This window comes from Capricornis sumatraensis, chromosome 23, assembly GCF_032405125.1.
Source record: "Capricornis sumatraensis isolate serow.1 chromosome 23, serow.2, whole genome shotgun sequence".
In the NCBI taxonomy this organism is placed as follows: Eukaryota; Metazoa; Chordata; class Mammalia; order Artiodactyla; family Bovidae; genus Capricornis; species Capricornis sumatraensis.
In genome coordinates this window covers 36,155,031-36,181,713 of record NC_091091.1, presented here as the reverse complement: position 1 = coordinate 36,181,713, position 26,683 = coordinate 36,155,031, and the positions used below count along the sequence as shown (strand labels likewise).

Here is a 26,683-nt window from a genome sequence, read left to right as displayed (position 1 = left end):
TATTTTAACAAAGCTGTTTACAAAAACCCAACAAAACTACACATTGGTAAGTAAAACCAGATCTCCAGAAGTCTTTCTAAATGGGAGTAGGTAGGTAGGTTTTGGAGAAGGCAATGGCAGCTCACTCCAGTACTTTTGCCTGGAAAATCCCATGGACGGAGGAGCCTAGTAGGCTGCAGTCCATGGGGTCGCTGAGAGTCGGACACAACTGAGTGACTTGACTTTTCACTTTCATGCATTGGAGAAGGAAATGGCAACCCACTCCAGTGTTCTTGCCAGGAGAATCCCAGGGACAGGGGAGCCTGGTGGGCTGCCATCTATGGGGTCACACAAAGTCGGACACGACTGAAGTGACTTAGCAGCAGCAGCAGCAGGTAGGTTTTATTCTTCCATGACACTCTGAATTTAAATTTTAGAAAACAAGTAATACAAAAGAAACAGAGACACACCAGTCATTCATATAACTAGTAATAACAAAAGGATACAGAGAAGTCGGAAATAAGCAAATAAAAGGACTACCAAGTAAATATGAGCAAAAAGAAAGTAGAGGTAGAAGTTTTTAAACTCTACAAAATAAAGTATTTACTATGTATATTTATTACATCTGTTCCTTAAGTTTATGAGTGTTTTATCTCAACTTACATATATGTCATTTACATTTGTTTTTCTCTTGTGAGTTGGGTTTTAACAGCATTCAAGAATGCTTTAAATAGATGAGGAGAAAAAGGAAGTTAAGATTCAGATATAGTTTTCAATTTGTTAAAAGTTCTATACTAAAGTTATTTGAAATTAAGGGTCAGAATGAAATTAGAGCACTTACTGCAAAGTTAGAAATTAGAGCACTGCTCCCTAAGCAATAGAAGATACACCCACATATTATCTAATGTTCTAAGCTTCTGTGACAGCCTGTGATCTAGAGTAGTAAAAAATCAAGGATACAAAAGCTAAAAAAAAAAATTTAGAGAAATGTCTCTAAAAACTGGTCCTTTGTATAGCATCATAAGGTCTGATTTAGTTTTATTTTTTTCAGAATAATCAAAAACTTTATGGACAAAATCAATTATGTTTGTGCCTAGGTATTAGGAGGAGTCTATTTTTATATACCTTGCTTTCCTCAAAGAAAAGCAAAGTCGAAATATAGCAACATGAATCAGTCACATTAAGGGTACTTTTTAAAAGGTGAATAAAATATTTCAACTATAAGGTATTTTTAAAACTTCCTGTTTAAACATCTTACCATGTATAACACAAAAAAAATCTGGAAATTAAGCACAGAATAAAATTACTATGCCTCAGAATGCTGTCATGAGTCGTTAATCACAATCTGTGGATTTTTGTTCTTTGGGAACCCCCATTATTTTCAGAAACCATGTCATGTACTATTTCAAGATCCGAATACCACATTTACTTGCACATAATCATTTCTTTTTCACCATAATCCATTTCCCCATTTGTAATATAATACTGTTCTAATACAGCCATAAAATTAAAATATTCACTATATTCTACAACCTTCAACATTCAAAAAGTGAAACTATGTAATTAAAATGCAACTCATTTCCACCCACCTTTTATAGTCAACTTTGTTAATAAAACAGATGTGACCTGTTAACTGAGGGGTGTTAGGCACTCCCAGGACTAAATATAGATCCTTTGTTTCTTTCATCGTACCTGTATCTTAAATTCCTTCAGTTCCTATCTGTCAGGGAAAGGGTGCCAGGTGAGCAGTCTGTCACTCTTGCCTAGACTAATAGATTCTCCAGTGGCTTTTGTTACAGCTCATGTCATACTATTAAAACTATGTACCTTGAAAATGGCATAACATATGTAGCTGAATCTTGTCAACTCTAGATAATCAGACTCTGTTTGGCTTCACAAGCAGATGTAGATTAGAGAAGTAATATACACATGCAAATCACAGCGGCCCCCTTTCGCCATCACTGTTCCTACCTCTAATGACCCTCGCAGAAAGTCTGTGTGTTCAGCTCCCACTTCCAGGGCTACATCAACAGACGCAAAGGGACGGCTGGCCATCTGCTGTCGTTCTCGAAGCAGTTGCTGGAGGGGGTTAAAAAGCACTCATTTTAAGACAGGTTTTAGGACATGTTAAATTCAACAATATCTAGTCCTGTTTGGAAAAAAATGGCATCTAAAATTTAGAGGTTATAATACACATATTCGTATCTAGATCACTAAAAATGAAAATGATTTTTTCCTCAATGCCTGGGTTATATTTCCTTATAGGCTTGAAATGTATGGTGCCTCCTGACTACCACCTCACAGGCCGAGTGAAAAGCACTTTGAAAACTTCAGCTGAGAGGTACTACTTAAGTAAAAACTGCTATTATGATGACAGGTGTGCCAAGTCTTTCTACTCAAAATAACTCATGCCTGTGTCTTAGCTGAAAGCAAACAGCAGTACAAATGATTGAGAAAAGAGAATAAAAAGTTGTCAAAATGCATTAATAGAGATTAAAGGAACATACACCCGCCAAGACCCAGTCTTGTAAGTCATCAAGATCCCCTTGTCAATTGCTATAGCACCAGCAGGAATTTTTATTGTCAATGTTTTTAACTTTATTCAAAGCCATGGTGTTTATTATTTAAATGAAAATGATTAGTAGGTTGCAAAAAGGTGTGCCAGGGCTTCTAAAACACTCTCAGATATTCATTTCTTCTCTTTGCATCTCTTCTCGGCTTTGCTCAAACAAAAACCAATAAACCAGCAAGTCCCAACCAAGTACCCAGCTAATTTATATTTCTGCCTCCCCTTGTAATTATAATATTCATTAAGTCATGATAAGAAAAAACTGATGACCAGTACTAGATATTGCAAATCTTGCCCTCCTCATTCGACACAGCTAATAAAATTATTATTAAATATTAAAAGTAGATGAGCAATGTAATGAAACACGCTTTCAAATGAGAAGAAAATCCTATCACTGAAGAAAGACAAAATCCTTGAACACAATGAATGGCTTCATTATTCACAGTGACTTCTAAAGATTCACTGGCAGTAACTTAAAACTAACAACTGGTCTTTGAATGTAAATGTACAGAACACTGTGATGCATCATTCATAACGTTCCCTTTCTCATGATGAAGGAACAAAAACCAACACCTGATGGCACTTTATTATTTAACATTTTTATTTTAACACTTGTGACACCGCCGTGACAGTGTTCATGTAATGAGCATCTTAAACATAATTTAAGGGCTTACTTTTATTATTGAAGAGAGAACATCCACTTGTGAATATGGGACAGAAATAATGCAACTATTACCTAGCTAGAGTTCAAGGTCTTAAATTGTATGTATTTTTAGAAGAAGATACATAATGAAGACATATTAAAAACATATTCAGAGTAAAAAGCAAATGTGATCTAAATCATTCAAATGATTCACTTTAATATAAACTCAGACCTGCACTATTAAAAATACAGCTGCTGGCCAAGAGAATCTTATTTGTGTCTCTTTCGATAGGAGTGGCCAACTGATCTGAATACTGTGTCTATGCAAAATGCAAACATAATGTTACTCCAAATACCAATGGATGCTAAGTGTGGAAGATACCACATTCTTTTTCCTCTGGTAAAACATAAATGCACACACAGATACACACACAGGAATACACAAACTGCCTCTGTTACAGTTAATATAATAATTCCCTTGAGAAAACTATAAATTCTAGTTTGGATTAATGCAATTTTCTAACATTTGTATTAAAGTTTCTTCATTTTTACTAGTTTCCCTTAGCTTACAAATGGCATCTCCTATAACTGATTCTTAAAAAAAGAAATTTGTTTCTTCACCTTGCCTTTTTGTTACACCTAAAAGTTATAGCTCTACAAAATATAATTAATGAGAACTCGGTCCCACAGATTGTAATGTAAATCTATGATTATTCTAAATTCACTATCTTTAACAAAGACTAGATTTCTCTGAAAAATAATGTATTATTGTGACCACCTCCTACACTCATAATAAAGAAAAATCAGTGATTGATAGTTTTATTCATTTAAAAAAGGTTATTAGTAGGACAAAAAGGTATTTTAAAAGATTCCAGTTTGTCTTCTGAGCATTGAGTTTTCATCAGTTTTTAAGAACTGAATGTTACTACAGTACTCTTTGCAAAGAGGAAAGACACTGTTCTTGCCCAGGACCATAACACTGAGGTTTGTAAAACAAGATACGGTGAAATAAAAATAATTAGAGCACAAGGCAGTGTACAGCAAAGGTTACAAACAGGAAATTAGCCAAATTAATTCACTCTGGGTCACATAACAGAGGACTAGTTCGAGGACTTTGGCTAGTGTACCCAAGTTTCTGACTTTGGGGAACCTAATGAAATGGTTCTGACCAGGGACACTTAGGGGGAGTAAAAAATTTTATCCTAAAACACTCTTGCTTTGATAGGATGACCCTAAAATAATAACATGGAACAAAGTGAGATTTGTCATGCTACTAAATTCCTGGCTCTCGGCCGAGTCCTTAACAACTGTCCTTTCTTTTGCCAGTTAACATCTACATGCATTACTTCTTGAATTTTGCCCCTTCTGTGTCAAAACATAAGAGACATAAACAATTCAAATTTCATGCTTACAACTCAAATTTCCTGGAAATTTAATGATGATATTGACAGGTATTTAGTTAGACTCTAGAGTTAGAAGAATCTGTGTTTGAATACCTGGTTTTCCACTTAGTAGCTGTTTAAGTTACTATTTATACCTCTCCGAATTATTTAGACCTCTATAAGCCTCACATTTTCTTATACCAAAATTGGGCTATTGATAGTGTCTACACCTACAACTAGCCCTTAGAGAACTTGTTTCGATTCCCATTTTCTCTACCCATTACCTACTGCACCATCATCAAATTACATAGACCTTTCTAAGGCTTATTCTGTATTAAATGGGAAGAGGAATACTATTAGAAGTTTTGCTAATACTTAATGCATTTGCACTGCTCGACACAGAATCTGGCACATTGTGAGAACTCAGTAACAGTTCATTGGTACAATTATTATGTTAAAATTTCAAGCCCTAACTTTGTCTTTAAAGATGGCACTCTAATTACCACAAGCCCGTTTTCTTCGGCACTAGTGACACATTTTGCTCTATTAGTCTCCCTTTTAACAAATGTTGCAAATTTATGAGACAGTTGGAAAATGTCATGATTGTGGTAAAAATGAATTTAATTTGGAACCTCTTCCTGCCATTTGTGACTAAGAATGATAAAAACTCAACCTAAAAATTGTGAGGAAATCATAGAGTACTTCCGTAAGAACTTTCAAAAATTATTTGTTGGTTGTGATTTTTATATAAAATGAAGTTTGACATTTTGTATATAGATAAGAAACCATATAACAGATGATCTATTTTATAACTAATATGCAGCTGCCAATTATTCAGCAGAAAGAAAAGGCCAAAAGAACACACTGATCATAATGCGATAGATTATAATCATGTTGCTGTAAACGCCGTGGTGAAGGACATTTTAAAATTATGGATGTTCTCACTATCACGTTTGTTATGTATGATCGTTGTTTTATTATTCAAAATCTCTTACAAAACAAACCATGAAATTAAAAATAATATGAAAATCCATGCTTAAAGATGGCAACTGAGAACAGATTGATTCTATCAAATGTATATACGAAATGCTTCCACACACTAATACTACTACAAATATCATACCAGTCCCCGAAGTTCATATTAATGATTTTTCCAATCACCCCTAAAGCTAAAACTCTAATGGATTCAGGATAATAATCTTTAAAGACACACACACTAAAAAAAAAAAAAAAAAAAAATCAAAACAGTAACCAACTCGCTTCCAGTTGTCTTCCTATTGCCTGCCTCCTATGTTCAGGTTCCATCTAGCCTCCCCCCATACCTCCAAATACCCTTCCACTCCATCCCAGGTGTGAAGTTATCATCTTACCTACAAGTTATTTATGATATTAGTGTGGCAATATCTCCTCAAACCTTCATGCTTTCCTGAAATCGTTAAGGCAAAAATTTATTTCTGTTTTTTATTTTGCTCGGCACTTAGTTTGTAGTCAATAGTATTTGATGAATAGACAATGAATGAGTGACAAAGTATAAAAATCTGTATCATCTGAATGTGACTGAAGGCAAGTTTTGATTAAACTGATTTTAATCATTTGAAAAGACACTGATGCTGGGAAAGATGGAAGGCAGGAGGAGAAGGGAATGACAGAGGATGAGACGGTTGGATGGCATCACTGACTCAATGGACATGAGTTTGGGTCAACTCTGGGAGTTGGTGATGGACAGGGAGGCTTGGCGTGCTGCAGTTCATGGGGTTGCAGAGTCAGACATGACTGAGTGACTGAACTGAATTTTGAAGAAGCTTTTAAAAGTATATGTCCTCTGATATTCCGCTTTCTGGTGGCTCAGTCAAGAATCTGCCTGCAATGTGGGAAGACCTGGGTCTGATTCCTGTTTGGGAAGATCCCTTGGAGAAGGGAATTGCAATCCACTTCAGTATCCTTGCCTGGAAAACTCCACGGACAGAGGAGCTTGGTGGGCTACAGTCCATGGGATTGTAAAGAGTCAAACACGACTGAGCAACTAACACAATCACACTGTTTCTGATAGTCTACAATGTATGCCTTTATGCTTAAAAGTAAGTGGATATTCATTTTTTTACAATGGGTCAATTCTGTGGACCCAACAAATCACCACTAGGCTTCTTACCTCTCTTCATTCACTTTATTACCATGCTGTAAATATTATAAGGAAAACTGACATAAAGTCATCACAATACATTCATATTTTAATAAAAATTATTTAGATTTGGAAAGGTATAAGAGGATCAATCAAAATTCTTTAGTCATTATTTTTGAGCTTACATACTAAAATGAACAAGGAGCTTGAATTATATATAAAGCAACATTTCATGAAAAAGTATTTCTATTATTAACACAGACACAACATAAAGTATAATAAGCAAAAGATCATTTTTTTTAGTGGAAGGATAGTGCATCAATGAATTAGGAAAGCATGATAATTCTATCATTTTTATAACCAAATCTGCAAGCTACAAGTTTACTCAGTTTTTCTTCATTATTTTAAAGTAAAATGTCCTTAACTGTCAAATGGTCACAGCAGACATTCAAGGTAGATTGTTCAGGTATGCAGGTTTGTTGTTTGAGCAGTAATATGTCAGAAACAAAACCGACCTTTACTGTCATCAAGCCTACTACCAGAGAGAGGAAGAGAGGAGAAATGGAAAATTTTTCTAAATTTTCCGAAATACAAAGTTCAATACTTCCTCTAAAATGCCAAGAGATTATATCAGTATAAAACGTACTCATGTTAATGTATGTGTGAAAGTGTATGTGTGAATATTCCTAAAATTATATATATAATTCAAAGTAACTGAAACTCAAATTAAAACTAAAACTCTTATATAAAATGTCAAAGTGTTAGTTGCTTAGTCGTGTCCAATTCTGCAATTCCATGGTCTGTCCATGGAATTCTCTAGGCAAGAATACTGGAGTGGGTTGCCATTCCCTTCTCCAGGGGATCTTCCTGACCCAGGGTTTGAACCTGGGTCTTATGCACGGCAGGCAGATTCTTTTCTCTCTGAGTTAATAGGGAAGCCCTTAAAGTAAAATAAAATGTCAAGATAAAGATTAAATAATGCCTGCAATTGAAGGTCTTTGTTGTCATCTGAATAACACTGAACATATCACTGATATGAATAAAAGATAGTCATCACAGAGTTTAGACTTAAAAGGGACCTATAGATCCTCTGGTCGAGAGATTTTTTAACCTACAGACTATATAGACCTATAATGGGTAAATAGATGAGCACTAGAAAAATCTATGCATCTACGAATCGAGCACTAAAAGATGACACTTTTATTAATTTTTTCCCAATTTCAGTAGATTCAATAATTTAACTTACTACTGTCTTTAGAAACTAATTGGCTCTCTTTTAGAATCAAAATGTAACTCCATGTTTTCTTAAATTCTTTTAACAAACAAATCGATCAATATATATTCATGCTTAAAAATAAAACAGAATGGAGTAAATTATAAAAGCAAGCAAGACAACTTTAAAATTCCCTATACATCCCTATTTGGTAAATAAGAACTTCTGAAGCACAGAATGGGTTTGAAGTTCAAACATATGTTTCTACAGTTTCCTTTTATTTCTTCCCTTCGTCTAGCTCAGTGTTTTCAAGCTTTGCGTTTTATGCAGTTGTATGTGCAATGTCACTACTCTGTAGTGAATTATCTTGACTCTAAAGGTATCATCTATTCATATCGATTTTATGATATCATAACTTCCATGGGAAATAGATGGGGAAACAGTGGAAACAGTGTCAGACTTTATTTTTGGGGGCTCCAAAATCACTGCAGATGGTGACTGCAGCCATGAAATTACAAGACACTTACTCCTTGGAAGAAAAGTTATGACCAGCCTAGATAGCATATTCAAAAGCAGAGACATTACTTTGCCAACTAAGGTCTATCTAGTCAAGGCTATGGTTTTCCCAGCGGTCATGTATGGATGTGACAGTTGGACTGTGAAGAAGGCTGAGTGCCGAAGAATTGATGCTTTTGAACTGTGCTGTTGGAGAAGACTCTTGAGAGTCCCATGGACTGCAAGGAGATCCAACCAATCCATTCTGAAGGAGATTAACCCTGGGACTTCTTTGGAAGGAATGATGCTAAAGCTGAAACTCCAGTACTTTGGTCACCTCATGCGAAGAGTTGACTCATTGGAAAATACTTTGATCTGGGAGGGATTGGGGGCAGGAGGAAAAGGGGACGACAGAGGATGATATGGTTGGATGGCATCACTGACTCGATGGACGTGAATCTGAGTGAACTCCAGGAGTTGGTGATGGACAGGGAGGCCTGGCGTGCTGCGATTCATGGGGTCGTAAAAAGTCGGACACGACTGAGAGACTAAAGTGAACTGAACTTCCATGTGAAATATATCTCATGGAACCCTAAAAATTTTCAATATTATCAAGAAGAGAGAGGCACAAACTATGTGGCTGGTAGCATCACCATCATTTGCATACAATAAGGTCTTAAAGGGCTTCCCTGGTTGTGCAGATGGTAAAGAATCCACCTGCAATGCAGAAGACCTAGGTTCAGTCCCTGGGTTGGGAAGATCCCCTGGAGAAGGGAACAGCTGGCTACCCACTCCAGTATTCTTGCCTGGAGAATTCCATGGACAGAGGAGCCTGGCAGGCTATAGTCCATGGGGTGGCAAAGAGTCAGCTTTCTACTGACAGGAATTACAGAAAAAGACATTCAACTTTTGTGAGTATGGGCATTTTAAGTCTGAGCTGGCTTTGTTTAGGTTAATTTAGGCAACGTCAAAGGAAAGAGAGTATGACAGACTTTTCTTATCCTCATATATTTATGGTTATGCATTATTAATTAAACATCATTGAAACCAAAACCATATTTCTTAGATGGCACAATTATTCCCAACTGAAGTTTGAAGCCAAGAAAACGGAAAGAACATCCAAAAACTGTCTGTACATGTCAATCACTACAAGTCCTCATGGAAAGTAGGTTTAATATCAAAAGGATGGAACATTTCTTAATATAAACGCTGTGTCTTCCAGCACCCTACAAGGCTGCTTATCAAATAAGTCAAGCTTCCTATCATTGGATAGACCATGGTCAAACCCTTTGTTTAGAGAGATCAAGCTGGTTGTGACGTATAGGAAACAAAGAAAGTAAAACTCACTAGCCCCACCATCCCTACCAAATTACCACATCTACTCCAGGAACTGCTAGCATTTGCCAACAATTCTCTTAATAATTGTAAGTAAATTAGGAAAGAATGAGTAGGTTCATCATCTCTCTCTCGTGTAAATGAAATATTCATACGTGTTCCAGTGCTGTCAATTGCTGGTTTTCATCCACTGTGTGTCTGTTGACTACACTAATGGAGAAGTCCATCTTGTGAACACTTTTTCAGAAGAAAATCATTGGTCACTTAGTAACAGTAAACAGTTGATATTCCATGCAAAATTTTGGTTATGCAGATGATATACTTGTGTACACTTGCTTTTATCTTACATACGGCAACATGTCTTATATAATTCACTGATGAGAAAACAAGCATGGCTGTTACATCACGTGGCACTTATCTTCACACAGTAGCAATAAGAAAACAATTCTCAGGGACTTCCCCAGTGGTCCAGTGGTCAAGAATCTGTCTTCCAGGGCAAGGGATGCAGATTCGATCCCTGAACAAAGGGGGATCTGAACTAAGATCCCCCATGCCATGGGCAACTACGCTCATACACCACCACAACTGAGCTCATGAACCACAAATAAGACCTGACACAGCCAAAAAAATAAAACAAATAAATATTTTTTAAAAAAGAAAACAATTCTCAGTCAACTGTTACTGTCTTCTTAAGGAATTTCCTAAGGAACAGAAGCAGATGCTGAAATTCTTCTTTACTTGGTGTTCCAAAGGGTGAATCTTGAAGAATTTAGATTTAGATTCTAGGCAGAGTCTTCATTCCTTCCCTTCCCTCTCTCCATCTAAATAAATAAATAAATGCCTAGTCTTAGAACAATTTCACAGAAGTTCTTGATCTACTTGGTGACTACATTTGGCTGTGATTACTCACTCAGTGAAAAAACTTTTACTGAGCTCTTACTGTGTTCCAGACACTTTTCTAGGAACGGATATATGAGGTGAGTCTTTTGTTTCTATGTAGCAAGCATTTCCGTGCTACGGAAAAAACATCGGTTTCCCTGGTGGCTCAGATGGTAAAGAATCCACCTGCAATGCAGGAGACTCTGATTCAATCCCTGGGTTGTGAAGATCCCCCCAGAAGGGAATGGCTACCCACTCCAGTATTCCTGCCTGGGAAATCTCATGGACAGAGGAACCTGGTGGGCTACAGTCCATGGGGTTGCAAACAGCTGGACACAACTGAGCAAGTGAGCATGCAAAAAAATACCAGGGATCCCTCTAGATCATCCACTGGGACAATGGAAGGTGACAACTGGGGGAACCTTGTGATCTGGAGGAATTATTCAAGTAGCCTAGATTTGAAAGCAACAGAACCTTATCTGTTTCTCAGTGAGCTAAAAGCTGAAGACATGTAAAACTACTGCAAACATTTCTGAAGGTTACTTTGGACAAGTTTAAAATTAAAATATGGATTCTTAATTCTACATTGACAGAGATGGCATCACTGATTTTGACTTTGCCAAAGATGATCTCATGTCCAGATGAAAGAAATCATGCAGAATGGATTCATCTACAAGAGCCAACTGCTCAGGTACTGATGGATACAAGACCGTCTTTTCTAATGAGCAACAGAAAATTTAACAGAGTTTTGTAAGGCAGTATTTTGTTCTGTTTGTACTTTTTGATAATTAAAACAAAAAGTCAAAAAATGAAATGCTTATTGACAGTTTTGAAAATTACTCTGGACACTTAAAAGCATAGTTAACAGCAGATAAAAGTCTTGTTTGTTCAACATATACATATATAAACAAATAATGAAAATATTAAAGAAAAAAACTGCTACAGAAAATATATAAAGGTTGGGAGAAAGACAGTGGAGAGAGAAGTCGCTGCAGACCAGGAGGATTACAGAAGGTCTCTGCGGAAATCACATTTGACCTGAAACCTTGAATACTCAGTCAGAGTAGGTGTGCATTCTCAAAATTCAGTTTAACACAAAAAAAGTGTATTTCTGGCTCACATAAACTTTCTATAACTCCAGGTAACTTTGCATCTGGTAACTTAGCAATACAGATGCTCCAGTCCTAAGACTCTTACCATTTCAACCCAGGGATTCCTTAAGCGTGAAGGCAGAAAAGAGACTTGTGAATCCTGCACGGACTTTTCAATGTCTCAGGCCAGACATAAAATATTTCCATAGCCATAGAGCTCACCCTAACGAAACAGAGACCACAAAATGAAGCAGAACAAGTGGAATATTACGTGAGTGGAACAAGAACAAATAAAGCCAAAAAGAACATTTCAGGCAGAGGTAAGAGCAAATGCAAAGTTCCAGAGCTCCTCAGGCTTGAAGTGTGAGCTCACTGTGTTCAACAAAAAGAAAGAAGTTTGAGTTTTGCTAAGCAAGGTGGCAAGGAGCAGATGGTCAAAGGATAATTTTGGTTTTATCAAGGTTAAGATAAATTGAAATAACATATACATATCAGGCATCATAGGATTCAAAAAAAATCAGATTTTTTTTTAACAGAATTTCTTTTTGTACTGCACAGATAGCCCATTCTTCTGGTGTTAGAAGTAGTTTGGAACAAACAGGCAAAAGAAATAGGCTTTACCCTCCTCAAATAAAGTTATTCAAGACATAACCAGAAAACAGCAATAGCAGTTAATCTCAAATACAATGAACCTAGCTCTCCCAGTAAGACTCGAAAGGTCAATTTTGTATGTAACCTTCTTTAATACAAAAGGCCAGGTGGTTGTAATTTATCTGAGCAAATTGAAATGAACAAAGGATGAGTACTGAAAAGGTCATTTAAAAGCTAGATCACTAGAATGGATGTTTAATACATATTGCTCCTCAACGAGCAAAAATGAGAAGCTAAATAATTTCAAATTTTGAAACCTGCACTTGAAAAAATTTTTTTACCCACAAAGAATACTCCTATAGTCACACTGTAGAATATATTACTTCCCCAAGTTAAAGGCCTAAGTTGCAAGAGAAGAAATAGCGGTGCTGCTCTCAAGAAGAGCAAATGAATGACTTTGACATCCAAGCGGCACTCAGTATGCTCTAGTCAACCTTGACGCCTGGAAATATAAAAGCAGCTGATTACAATAGAAATGACACATCGACTCTTGCTTGTGTGCCAGTCATTTATGACTAGAGGCTCTTGTTACAATAAAACTCAGATCAATCCTTCAGTAGCTTTTCTCCCCCCTTAAGAATTAATTTACTAAAGAAAGATTTTTTTTTTTTCTCCCTGATTCTGGGAATCAATACAAAGCTCAAGTTTCAATTCTGAACCACAACATGCTCGCTTCTAGGTTAAGAAATTCTAAATGCTACATAATCCGGTTAGCTTTTTCATTTAGTGTATAAGGAGTTCATGTTGAACATTTAAGTAGTTTGTGACAATAATTTTGAAGTTTTTCAAGAGGTACTTAAAATCTTCCTGAAGATATAAATGATTGAAACACTGGCATTTTCCTCTTAAACAATGTTTTAAAAATATTTTTTCCTTTAAGAAAAATGTGATTATTTTGCTATTAGCTAATGGAGTCATTTTCAGTTCATTATTGAGAAACTCTAAAAATTGTTCTTTTGTAAAATATTTCTTTGTAAAATAAGACATCTACTTACTATAATATATTTAATTCTCCATTGGAAGGTACTTATGATGCTCAGACTAATCACTGTGACAGATTAATATGCAGTATTATTTATTTTCAATCTTTTCTGAAAGTAGGCATGATAGAAATATTTTAAAAAGCTAATTTCAATCATCTGGATTTTTAAAATGTAAAGGGCAGTTTGATGCAGCATAGATGACTCATGACTGGTATAAACTGACTTTCCTAAGCACTTGGAATGGTGTGTTAAACCACAAAAATCAGAATGTTAGAAAATCAATGATAATAAGAGATTCATTGTAATAACTCATTTTCAGAGCTGGAAGGAATCCTAAATGTTACCTGGTTCAAATTTTCCTTTAAAGTGGGATCAAAAGTACTATTACTTTTCTTACAGATGGTTATCTGGTATCCTTGAATATATCTAGCAGAAGAACCACTTTTTATTAAGATGGTATTTTCCCCCAAAGGTTTATAACATTGTTAGAAAGTTCATTATTCTTGGGACATTTGTGGACCATTAAAATTAAATATGATACTTCTAATATCACTAAAACTGCTTTAAATTTGTTATGTGTTTGAAACTTTTCTAATATATTCAAATAAACAATTCTAATATTCAAATTTTTCATTCATTATTTTGCAACAGACATCTATGGAATATACCAATGTTCTGGGAAGAGGGTCAGGTTCTCATGTTTAAGACAAAACTTTCTCATATAATATGGTTTTCAGCATTTGGTTTTTCAATGCCCTTCTTAAAATGTAAAATGAATACAATATTCTAGATGTGATCTGATTACTGTGGAATATGGCAGAAATTTCCCTCTTAAGTCTTTTAAATTAACGTACCTTTTTTCTCTTTCTTTAAAAATAGCTTCTTGTTATTTTTAGAAACATGCTATTGTTGGAACCAATCAACGATTTCAGGTCTTTCTCACATGAACTCCTATCAAAGCAAGTGTTCCCTACCTAACACTTCTATAAGTAAATTTTTTAAGCTAAATTCAAAACTTCATATTATATTTAAGTTTTCATATTTTATTGTTACTGTTGTTTTAACGTATTTTCCCTTGAGTGCAGAATTCTCTTTGATCCTTTCAACTTCCAACTAACATGCCTAACAGCTATCTTTTCCAATATTGTCATTTGTGTCAAGCCCCTATTCTATTCCCTTGACCAGGTCAATAGCATTTGATGGCAAAGAGAACTGTAAGACAGTGAGTTGCCTTGTTGGTGAGTGCTAAGTTGTTTAAGACATGTCCAGCTTTGTGCCACTCTATGGACTGTAGATATGCAGATGACACCACCCTTATGGCAGAAAGTGAAGAAGAACTAAAGAGCCTCTTGATGAAAGTGAAAGAGGAGAGTGAAAAAGTTGGCTTAAAGCTCAACATTCAGAAAACTAAGATCATGGCATCTGGTCCCATCATTTCATGGGAAATACATGGGGAAACAGTGGAAACAGTGGCTGACTTTATTTTTCTGGGCTCCAAAATCACTACAGATGGTGACTGAAGCCATGAAATTAAAAGATGCATACTCCTCCGAAAGAAAGTTATGACCAACCTAGACAGCATATTAAAAAGCAGAGACATTACTTTGCGAACAAAGATCCGTCTAGTCAAGGCTATGGTTTTTCCAGTGGTCATGTATGGATGTGACAGTTGGATTATAAAGAAAGCTGAGTGCCGAAAAATTGATGCTTTTCATCTGTGGTGTTGGAGAAGGCTCTTGAGAGTCCCTTGGACTGCAAGGAGATCCAACCAGTCCATTTTAAAGGAGATCAGTCCTGGATGTTCATTGGAAGGACTGATGTTGAAGCTGAAACTCCACACTTTGGCACCTGATGCGAAGAACTGACTCACTGGAAAAGACCCTGATACTGGGAAAGATTGAGGGCAGAAGGAGAAGGGGACAACAGAGGATGAGATGGCTGGATGGCATCATTGACTCAATGGACATGAGTTTGGGTAAACTCCAGGAATTGGTGATGGACAGGAAGGCCTGGTGTGGTGCAGTTCATGGGGTCACAAAGAGTTGGATATGCTGAGCGACGGAACTGAACTGGAAGTGGGGGGACAGATCGCGGATAAAGTCCCAGCTTTAGGTAAAGAGGGTCATTGAGGTTGATTTGATATATGTACTGTTCTAACCCATTTCAGGGCTTTCTGAATATAAAATAAAAACTGACTGCTACAGGTGCTAGGGCTTCCCTGGTAGCTCAGATAGTAACAAATCTGCCTGCAATGCAGGAGATCCAGGTTGGATTCCTGGGTTGGGAAGATCCCCTTGAGAAGGAAATGGCTAACCACTCCAGTATTCTTGCCTGGAGAATTCCATGGACAGAGGAGCTCAGTGGGCTACAATCCATAGGGTCACAGAGTCGGACATGAATGAGTAACTAACACACACACACACACACACACACACACACACACACACACACACAGCTACCAAGAGAATATCCAGAGAAGCAGTGGTTGGTTTTGGTGCCCTCTGTCCTGAAGCTGAGAATAGTTATCTGGAAAAATTGTTGATTTCCTCCGGGTGTATAATCAACGCCATAATTGACAATAGGAGGAGGAGTGACTTTTTCTATTGATGAATTGGGATTGTTCAACTCAGGTCTGCCTCTCTTATTCTTAGGAAAAACCTGTCAATTCTACTCTGATCATTCATCTCATAACTTCTTATCTGGAATGATCCCTACATGCAAACTATGCTCTATTCTAGCATTATCTACAGCACGTAACTATGCTAATTCTGGAGTTCATTATGTTTAGATACAACCATTTAATTGTTTAGTTTATGTTTATTTAGAAGATAAGTGGAGAAGAGAGTGCTAGTTATTGCCCCCCTCCTCAGAAACCATCAATAATAACTATAGTATTACACTTTTCTGTTTACTTCAAGAGAATATCAGATACTGTTAAATCCCTTGCTGAAGTCCAGATGCATTGAAACATTGTATCTGCAGCATATCATAGGTGTATCAGTCAAGTTAACCTAACAAAAAAGTAAGAGGTACAGATTTGGTCTTAATTCACCAGCTGCTTTAGATTCTCTTAAAATCATTGCTTTTACTGACTAAATCAAGGAATAAACAAATGAATGATTAATTGCTGCTGTTGCTGCTGCTGATGTTAAGTCGCTTCAGTCGGGTCTGACTCTGTGTGACCCCAGAGACGGCATCCCACCAGGCTCTGCCGTCCCTGGGATTCTCCAGGCAAGAACACTGGAATGGGTTGCCATTTCCTTCTCCAATGCAGGAAAGTGAAAGTGAAGTCGCTCAGTCGTGTCCAACACTTCGCGACCCTGTGGACTGCAGCCTACCAGGCTCCTCTGTCGATGGGATTTTCGAGGCAAGAGTACCGGAGGGGGTTGCCATTGCCTTCTCTGGATTAATTGTTAGGATAGTCAATTTTATTTTAGCATCTTTTGCCATGTGATCAAACAGCTTTTCTGTAAACATTCTGTAATCTATCCTGTTAAAATCTGGTGTACATATATGCTTAGCGCCTATATTCCTTTTCCTCACTTTTATATACTCTAAAATGATATAATCAATTTCCCCTCTCTCTCAGGACTTATACTCCCCCAACCTGGACGTCCACTATTTCCTCAACCTTCTGAGAGGTGAAGTTGTAGGCAAGGCAAGTCAAGAATTGATCCTATCTTCAGCTTTCAGCAGAATGTGCCTTCTAGCAGATGTCCAGACGGGTTTCTATTCCCCTACAATTTCTCTCTCTTGACTCAGTGCCAGTTTTATAATCTGTCTTGGGGCAAAGACAATTTATCATAAGTCCTGCAATTATGACTGAACACACTTTCAGCTCAAGGGATACACTTTGGAATTAATTCCAGTTCAGTACTCATTAGAACCACCATCTCTAAAATGTAAATAATCTGATTCATGTATCCCCTTTCCATTTATCACACCCTTTATATTGATACTATCTTGACTCACAAGCATCAGTCTTTCATCTCAGGATTATCATATGACCAAACTAAATAACTTACTCATGAACTACATGTTTCCAAGCTTCTAAATTTCACCCAAGTCTGCATGCTCTTTCAATGCTATTTTAGCTTTTAATATAGGGTGAGTTAGTTTATTTGGTGAACAGTGGTATATATTACACTCAGTCAGTCAGTTCAGTTCAGTTGCTCAGTCCTGTTTGATTCTTTGATACCCCATGAACTGCAGCACGCCAGGCCTCCCTGTCCATCACCAACTCCTGGGGTTTACCCAAACTCATGTGCATTGAGTTGGTGATGCCATCCAACCATCTCATCCTCTGTTGTCTCCTTCTCCTCCTGCCTTCAATCTTTCCCAACATCAGGGTTTTTCAAATGAGTCAACTCTTCACATCAGGTGGCCAGAATATTGGAGTTTCAGCTTCAATATCAGTCCTTCCAGTGAACACCCAGGGCTGATCTCCTTTAGGATGGACTGGTTGGATCTCCTTGCAGTCCAAGGGACACTCAATCAATCACTAGAAAATTGAGAATCTTCCATAATATAAGATGCTTGGCTAAGGCTGTGGAGTTTAACAAGAATTAAGGCAGAGTGCTTATCTTCCAGATTTATATTCTACTTACAAAATTGAGATTTAAGGTATGAAATGTTAACTGACAATAGAATACTTTAATGGCAAAACAAGTCAGAAATGCAAATGTGTGAAGAGTTGTCAAGTGAGTGACATAAACAGATGCTAGGATCTCAGAAAAAGATCATATTTCCATAGGCTGGACTGGTACTAAAGGCCTTCAGAAGTCTGTCAGACTGACACTTAAAGTATGTGTAGAATTCAAATGAGCCACATCATGACAATTAAATAATTTGGGTCAGAATAATTATTTTATCTCACAATTCTGCTTTTTTGAGAATAGAGTCCTTTATCCTTCTTCTACATACTACAAAATCCTGTATATTTTTCCTTTCCTTTCATGCCTTCTTTCTCTCAGAATCTTTCAAACTATCTCATTTCTGAATCCCACAAATCTTTTTTCACCCTGCCTTTTCTATTCCTTTTTTAGTTAGAGTAACCACAGGAAATAAGATTTTACTTTTCAGACACATTGGAATTAGTTTGTGATCCAGGATTTGAAAAACAGGACTACATTTGTATCAATCATTCCTTCGACACACACTTTAATTACCAAACACTGTAATATACAGGAGTTGGACATGCATGGTATCAGAATGGGTGACATATCAACAAACAGGAAAGGAACTCTGCCACGGTATTGGATGTTTAAAGCTTTGTTAACTAAGAAACCATCATATATCCATCAGCCACTGGAAAGCCAAGTAGACAAATTTCAAACAAATTATATAGACTATAGGAAAGTGAAAGAGTTTTTATAAATACCATTAAAGTAGGCATGAAAATTCAATTGCCTCTGCTACTTTTCATATAGCTCTTCTCCATATCAGTAATAAAAGACTATCACATAAATTATTACTCAATCCACTGAATGCCACAGTTTTCAACAAAACACATGCATGTTTCCTCTCTAAGGCTCCTAAGTAAACAATTATAATTTATTTCCCCAAATGATTGCTTACTTGATACAAAAAGTGAAATGACTAAGCAAATGATCCTCTAGTTTAAATGTTGCATTGACCACAAAATTTAAAAAAGAGAAAGAGACCAAAATCATATTTTAATTCAAGTTAGACGCTATTGTAAGCTCATCAGTCTAAGGAATATGTATCACAGACATTAGCAAATACATAAAGCAAATAAATGAGTTAAATGCTACCCTATAGCAATTCTGCTGCTAACATTTCAGCTTGAACTTACAATAAAATTTATGATAGTCCACTATATTCTGCTGACTTAAAACACTTAACTGGAATTGACGCAAAACATACCTTTCAGAGAAAAATGTATCAAATCTGGCTAGATTTTTGTTAGTGCAAACAAAAGGGCAGGAAGACAGGGTATAATGTTGGAAATAGTACTCTCTTCTTATGAAAAGATCTCTGAACCCTTTCAAATAAACAGTATTAAAAAGAGATTAAGAGTTTCTGAATTTTCAAATATCATTTTAAGTATTATCTACTGATATACCTTTTCATTAATACAATGAGTCCTTTAGGAATAGCACACTTTGAAAGTGATTATATCTTTCACAATAACTTTGTGAGGTCAGGCTCCAAGTTTCTTAAGGAACAGTAACTCACAAAGTATATATGGGACTAGCTAAAGTCTAGTCCCATATATACTAGTCTAGTCCCAAAATAAGAAGCTAGAGAACCCTAGACTAATTAGGTAAAGAGTATTTAGTCTCTGTTCCAGCATCTAATTCTTACCATCTATAGAAATTACATTTGTCCTCCAATATTAGTACAGTAGGTTGGATAAGGATGATTTTTATATATACTTTATTATGTAGGTAATATCAATAATATAAAAGGAAAGAGATTCATAAGATAAATTGGTAACAAGAAAACATCAAAGAGTATTTTAATTTAATTAGCAAAAATTAATGAAAAGCTTCAGTAATTATATTAAGAGAATCCAAATGGTTTGGCCTTTCTGGAAAGCTATTTGCTAACAGATATCAAGAACATCATTAGTGCATATATCCTTTGACTCAGTAATTCCACTTTATGACTCTATATTAATAAAGCACTCAGAGACACAAGCAAGACTTATAAATTTCTGCCAAAGCATAGCTTATACTAGTGAAAAGGTGAGGACAATTTGGCCAAATAAACTGGAGTACCAAAAGGTTAATTATTTATGACCATTAAAATTATGTCTTCAAAAAAATTTTAATGACATTGGAATATGTCAAGGATAGAACTTTACATGAAAACTAATGGTAATATACAAGAAACCGGAAATCACAAAAAATTATATATATATGTATGTATGTGTATATATATATTTAAAAAACATGATTTGGTATGATGTTTACTTAAGGTTGAGGGGTGAAGAGATGGAATAGGGGAGGACCAGTAAATTAATGGGCTTCCTTGGTGGCTCAGATGGTAAACAATCTGCTTGCAATGCAGGAGACCAAAGTTTGATCCTTGGGCTGGGAAGATTCTCCTGGAGAAGGAAATGGCAATCCACTCCAGCATTCTTGCCTGGGAAATCCCATGGACAAGAGGAGCCTGGCAGGCTACAGTCCATGGAGTCTCAGAGTTGGACACGACTGAGCAACTAATACACACACACTGTATAACTGATACAATATTTTGCATGAAGTATAAAATAAAAATGATCACTGTAAAGAATTATTCCAATTATATAACTATATTTAAATCACCTATGGGATTCCCTTGTGGCTCAGCTGGTAAAGAATCCACCTGCAATGCAGGAGACCCCGGTTCAGTTCCCTGGGTCAGGAAGATCCCCTGGAGAAGGGAATGGCTACCCACTCCAGCATTCTGGCCTGGAGAATTCCATGGACTGTATAGTCCACGGGGTTGCAGACTCGGACACGACTGAGCAACTTTCACTTATAGTATCTATATCTAAACTATACCTATATCCCTATGCCTGGGAGGAAAGGGAAGAAAGTTTTATCTTTAGAACATGAATTTTAATTCATTTAAGTTTATATTTTCCCCAATGTTTCTACAGAAGTTTCTGTAACAGTGACAGAAGGGGAGTATTTGTCATTATTTCTATGCCTCTGAATTTCTGAACTGCTATCATGAGAATGTATGACCTGGAAAACAAAAACACTAGAGAAATAAAGCAATAACTTTTCATATGATAAACAGTTGGCATATTTTGCATATTATTTATAAATTATGTGATATTACAGAATAAAAGTGGCAAGGATTAGTACTTGTCTGAGATAAAAGTATTAATAAAACAAAGTTTAGAAGAAATCCTGTATATAAACAATTACAATTAAGATAAATAATGGTCAGTTACAATTAAATAAGTATTAGTCAATAGTCACGGAGAAGGCGATGGCACCCCACTCCAGTACTCTGGCCTGGAAAATCCCATGGGTGGAGGAGCCTGGCAGGCTGCAGTCCATGGGGTTGCACAGAGTCGGACACGGCTGAGTGTCTTCACTTTCACTTTTCACTTTCATGCATTGGAGAAGGAAATGGCAACCCACTCTAGTGTTCTTGCCTGGAGAATCCCAGGGACGGGGGAGCCTGGTGGGCTGCTGTCTATGGGGTTGCACAGAGTCGGACACGACTGAAGCGACTTAGCAGCAGTAGCAGTCAATAGTCAATTATTTATCTTAACTCTAATTATTTATATATAGTCAATAAAATTTAGGAAATACACAAGTAGTTTTTGGAAAAATAAGTGAATACAATACTGGAAGAATCTTTTGTTGATGTTAGTTGTTACTTGAAGAATCTTTTACTGATGTTAGAACTAGATTAAGTAATCTGTTTCAGAGGCATTAAGGTGGCTCAGAGGACAATGTAAAAAAAATTTGGTTGTGTGTAGTTAATCTCATCACAAGTGATCTAGTATGATAAAAATTCAATTGATCCCAAACTGGGTGGCTTTTTACTGACTTTAAATTAGCATATTTAGCCTCTGGAATTAGTTTAAGATTAGGATTAAGAATACAGTGACAAAGTTCGCCATCTGCTGGTCAGTGTGATACAAATCAGATGTCTTCACGGATTATGTTTTTATGTCAGAATTTTGAATTGGGTCTAAAATTGTGAAGCAATATTGATACTAAATAAATCCATGGATAAAATGAAAGTCACAGCAAAGAAAAGTGTATTGTCTGATTTGGTCAGATAACAGCTGTGGTGGGCTGAATAATGGCCCCCAACAACAAACAACCACAACCAGAAAAGCATTCAGGCTCTAATCCATGGAGCCTGTGAACATTATTTTATTTGGCAAGAGAGATTTTGCATATGAGATTAAATTGAGGATTTTGAGATAGGGAGATTATCCTGGATTAGCCAGAAGGACCCTAAATGTAATCATGGTGTCTTTATAATGGGAGGCAGAGGAAGACCTGACTGTAAAAGATGAAGGCCAGGGCAATGTGACTGCTACAGTAAGGTGTGACATTCTAGGCTTTGCAAATGGAGAAAGGGGCCAGGAGCCAAGGAATGCAAGTAAATGCAAGGCATAAAAGGCAAGAAAATGGATTCTAGAATTTCTGGAGGGGATGTGCCCTAACACCTTGATGACAGCTCAGTAAAACTGACTTCAGGCTTCTGACCTCTAGACTGTAAGAGGGTAAGCAGATGTGGTTTTAACTGTACTTTTCTTTTAAAAGTATTGCTTCTCAGGTGACTCAGTGGTCAAGAATTTGCCTGCCAATGCAGGAAATGTGGGTTCGATTCCTGGGTTGGGAAGATCCCCTGGAGGAGGAAATGGCAACCCACTCCAGTCTTTTTGCCTGGGAAATCCCATGGACAGGGGAGCCCGGTGGGCTGACAGCCATGACTGTGAGTAAGTAATATATGCCACCTAAACTAATTTTTTCAAGGCTGAAAAAGTCATCAAATTCTTCAGAAAGTAACCAACTGGAAAAGCACATACAAACTCTTTTCTGTCATAATCCCTGTGATCTGAGCAGGTAATTTGGAGAAATAGAATAGTGAATTATTCCATTCAACTATTTAGGGGCTCTTCCTAAAGGCGTAGCAAACATCTTAAAAGTATATTCATATGTCACTCACCAATGTACTGTGAATGTTAAATATTAACCAAAGTAGAGAGCCAGTCTGTGGTGGAGCACAGATTTAGAGTAAAATGAGGCTTGAGATAAAATTCAATAAGTTCAACAAAATGAAAAGATATCACCGATGTGACAAGTAATGTGTAGCATATTCCTTCCCTGTATTATTTTTACCAATACCTCTATGATTTGAACCAATCCTATTTAAAACTCTGGGAAATGAAGAAGAACACTTTTCTACATGTAATGCTAAAAATCTATTAGTATTGCTAATCTATTAGTAATGCTAAAAATGTATTAGTATTTGAATCACTGTAATGTGTACTTACACTTGAAAAACAGAAATGGAGGAACTTAGTTTTTAGTTTTCAAAATTCAGAGGGAAATTGGTAGTCTGGTCAAGGTCAGAGCCAGCTACACGAGAAACATAAACATAGCCTAATTTATGCAGTTATTTAAGATCCGTGGCTTAGTTAAGCAAACATTTACTGAGTACAGATCAGATTCTGGCCCTGTATTAAGCACTGAGAACAGAAAGACATGACACAATTTAAATATTCCACCAAAGAGAAACCCACACCAGCTGCAGGGACAGAAAGGAAGGGTCACCTTATACATAGTGGGAGTGACTGGTCGGTGGGTGAGGAAGGCTTTCAGATGAATGTGCAGAGAAGGAGGAATGTAACGCGAAGAGACAGAGACATAAGGAGAATTCTATCTGAAGACAGTCGGGATCATCTATCTACAAACCAAGGAATGCCGAAGGTTGACAGCAAACCACCAGAAGCTAGGAGAGATGTCTGGAAAAGACTCTCCTCCATGGTTTAGAAGCAACCAGTCTTGTCAATGTATTCATCTTGGGCTTACAGACTCTAGAGCTAGGAGAAAATAAATTTTTATTTCAAACCACATAATTTGTGGTACTTTATTGTAGCAGTTCACTTACTCACAGATGCTTAAGGAAAGGAGTGATCAGTATCTTTTAAGCTCCTCTGTTCCTTTCTCATTGTGTCTGTCTCCCTCCAGAGACCTATATCCTGAATATTCTGTTAACTGCTCTCTTTATTTTAAATCATTTTCATATATGTTTGGCCTCAGGTCAAATAACAGGGAGGGAACACAGCCCAACCCATCAATAGAAAATTGGATTAAAGATTTACTGAACATGGCCCCACCCATCAGAACAATACCCAGTTTCCCCCTCAGTCAGTCTCTCCTATCAAAAAGCTTCCATAAGCCTCTTATCCTTCTCCATCAGAGGTCAGACAGAATAAAAACCACAATCACAGAAACCTAACCAATCTGATCACATGGACCACAGCCTTGTCTAACTCAATGAAACTATGAGCCATATAGTGTAGGGCCACCCAAGATGGATGGGTCATGGTGGAGAGGTCTGAAAAAACGTGCTCCACTGGAGAAGAAAATAGCAAGCCACTTCAGTATTCTTGCTTTGAGAACCCCATGAACAGTATGAAAAGGCAAAAAGATAGGACACTGAAAGATGAACTCCCCAGGACAGTAGGTGCCCAATATTCTACTGAAGATCAGGGGAGAAATAACTCCAGAAAGAACGAAGAGATGGAGCCAAAGCAAAAACAACACCCAGTTGTGGATGTGACTGATGATGGAAGTAAAGTCCGATGCTGTAAAGAGCAGTATTACATAGGAGACTGGAATGTTAGGTCCATGAATCAAGGTAAATTGGAAGTGGTCAAAAAGGACACAGAACATTGACATTTTAGGAATCAGCAAACTAAAATGGACTGGAATGGGTGAATTTAACTTAGATGATCATTACATCTACTACTGTGGGCAAGAATCCCTTAGAAGAAATGGAGTAGCCAACACAGTGAACAAAAGAGTCTGAAATGCAGTACTTGGATGCAATCTCAAAAACGACAGAATGATCTCTGTTCGTTTCCAAGGCAAACCATCCAATATCACAGTAATCCAAGTCTATGCCTGGACCCATAATGCTGAAAAAGCTGAAGCTGAACAGTAATGCTCAAAATTCTCCAAGCCAGGCTTCAACAATACGTAAATCATGAATTTCCAGATGTTCAAGCTGGATTTGGAAAAGGCAGAGAGGAACCAGAGATCAAATTGCCAACGTCTGTTGGATCATTGTGGATCATTGAAAAAGCAAGAGAATTCCCCAAAAATATCTATTTCTGCTTTATTGACTATGCAAAAGCTTTTGTGTGGATCACCACAAACTGTGGAAAATTCTGAAAGAGATGGGAATACCAGACCACTTGACCTGCCTCTTGAGAAATATGTATTCAGGTCAACATACTGAAGCAACAGTTGGAACTGGACATGGAACAACAGACTGGTTCCAAACGGGAAAAGGAGTATGTCAAGGCTGTATACTGTCACCCTACTTATTTAACTTATATTCAGAGTACATCATGAGAAACACTGGGTTGGATGAAGCAAACGCTGGAATCAAGATTGCTGGGAGAAATATCAATAACCTCAGATATGCAGATGACACCACCCTTATGGCAGAAAGCAAAGAACCAAAGAGCCTCTTGATGAAAGTGAAAGTGGAGAGTAAAAAAGTTGGGTTAAAGCTCAACATTCAGAAAACGAAGATCATGGCATCTGGTCTCATCACTTCATGGCAGATAGATGGGCAAAGAGTGGAAACAGGGGCTGACTTTATTTTTGGGTGGGCTCCAAAATCACTACAGATGGTGACTGCAGCCAAGAAATTAAAAGATGCTTACTGGTTGGAAGAAAAGCTATGATCAACGTAGACAGCATATTAAAAAGCAGAGACATTAGTTTGCCAACAAAGGTCCATCTAGTCAAAGCTATGGTTTTTCCAGTAGTCATGTATGGATGTGAGAGTTGGACTATAAAGAAAGCTGAGGATTGAAGAATTGATGGTTTTGAACTGTGGTGTTGGAGAAGACTCTTGAGAGTCCCTTGGACTGCAAGGAGATTCAGCCAGTCCATCCTAGAGGAAATCAATCCTGAATATTCATTAGAAGGACTGATGTTGAAGCTGAAACTCCAATACTTTGGCTACCGGATGCGAAGAACTGACTCGTTGGAGAAGACCCTGATGCTGGGAAAGACTGAAGGTAGGAGGAGAAGGGGTCGACAGAGGATGAGATGATTGGATGGCATTAGTGACTCAATGGACATGAGTTTGAGTAAATACCGGGGGCTGGTGATGAACAGGGAGGCCTGGTGTGCTGCAGTCCATGGGGTCGCAAACAGTCAGATAGGACTGAGAGACTGCACTGAACTGAACTAAACTGAACAGTTCTATGAAGATTTACAAGACCCACTGACATCCACAAAAACGTCCTTTTCATTATATGGGACTTGAATATAAAAGTAGGAAGTCAAGAGATACTAGAGTAACAGGCAAATTTAGCCTCAGAGTACAGAATGAAGCAGGGCAAAGGCTAACGGAGCTTTGCCAAGAGAACACACTGGTCATAGTAAACACCCTCTTCAAACAACACAAAGAAGACTCTACACATGGACATCATCCAATGCTCAATACCCAAACCAGACTGATTATATTCTTTGCAACCAAAAATGGAGAAGTTTATACAGTCAGCAAAAACAAGACCGGAAGCTGACTGTGGCTCAGATCATGAACTCCTTATTGCCAAATTCAGAATGAAATTGAAGAAACTAGGGAAAACCACTGGACAATTCAGGTATGACC

At 37.2% G+C, this 26,683-nt stretch overlaps 1 protein-coding gene across 1 annotated transcript in view; it reads right to left on the bottom strand.

Annotated features, from left to right (window-relative positions):
* The window catches only part of ATRNL1 (attractin like 1), a 785,280-nt gene that overhangs the window by 263,347 nt on the left and 495,250 nt on the right, over positions 1 to 26,683 (bottom strand). Inside the window, exon 27 of the mRNA XM_068961441.1 lies at positions 1,951 to 2,058. Coding sequence (XP_068817542.1) covers positions 1,951 to 2,058 — 108 coding nt within the window. The remainder of the gene's footprint in view (positions 1 to 1,950; positions 2,059 to 26,683) is intronic.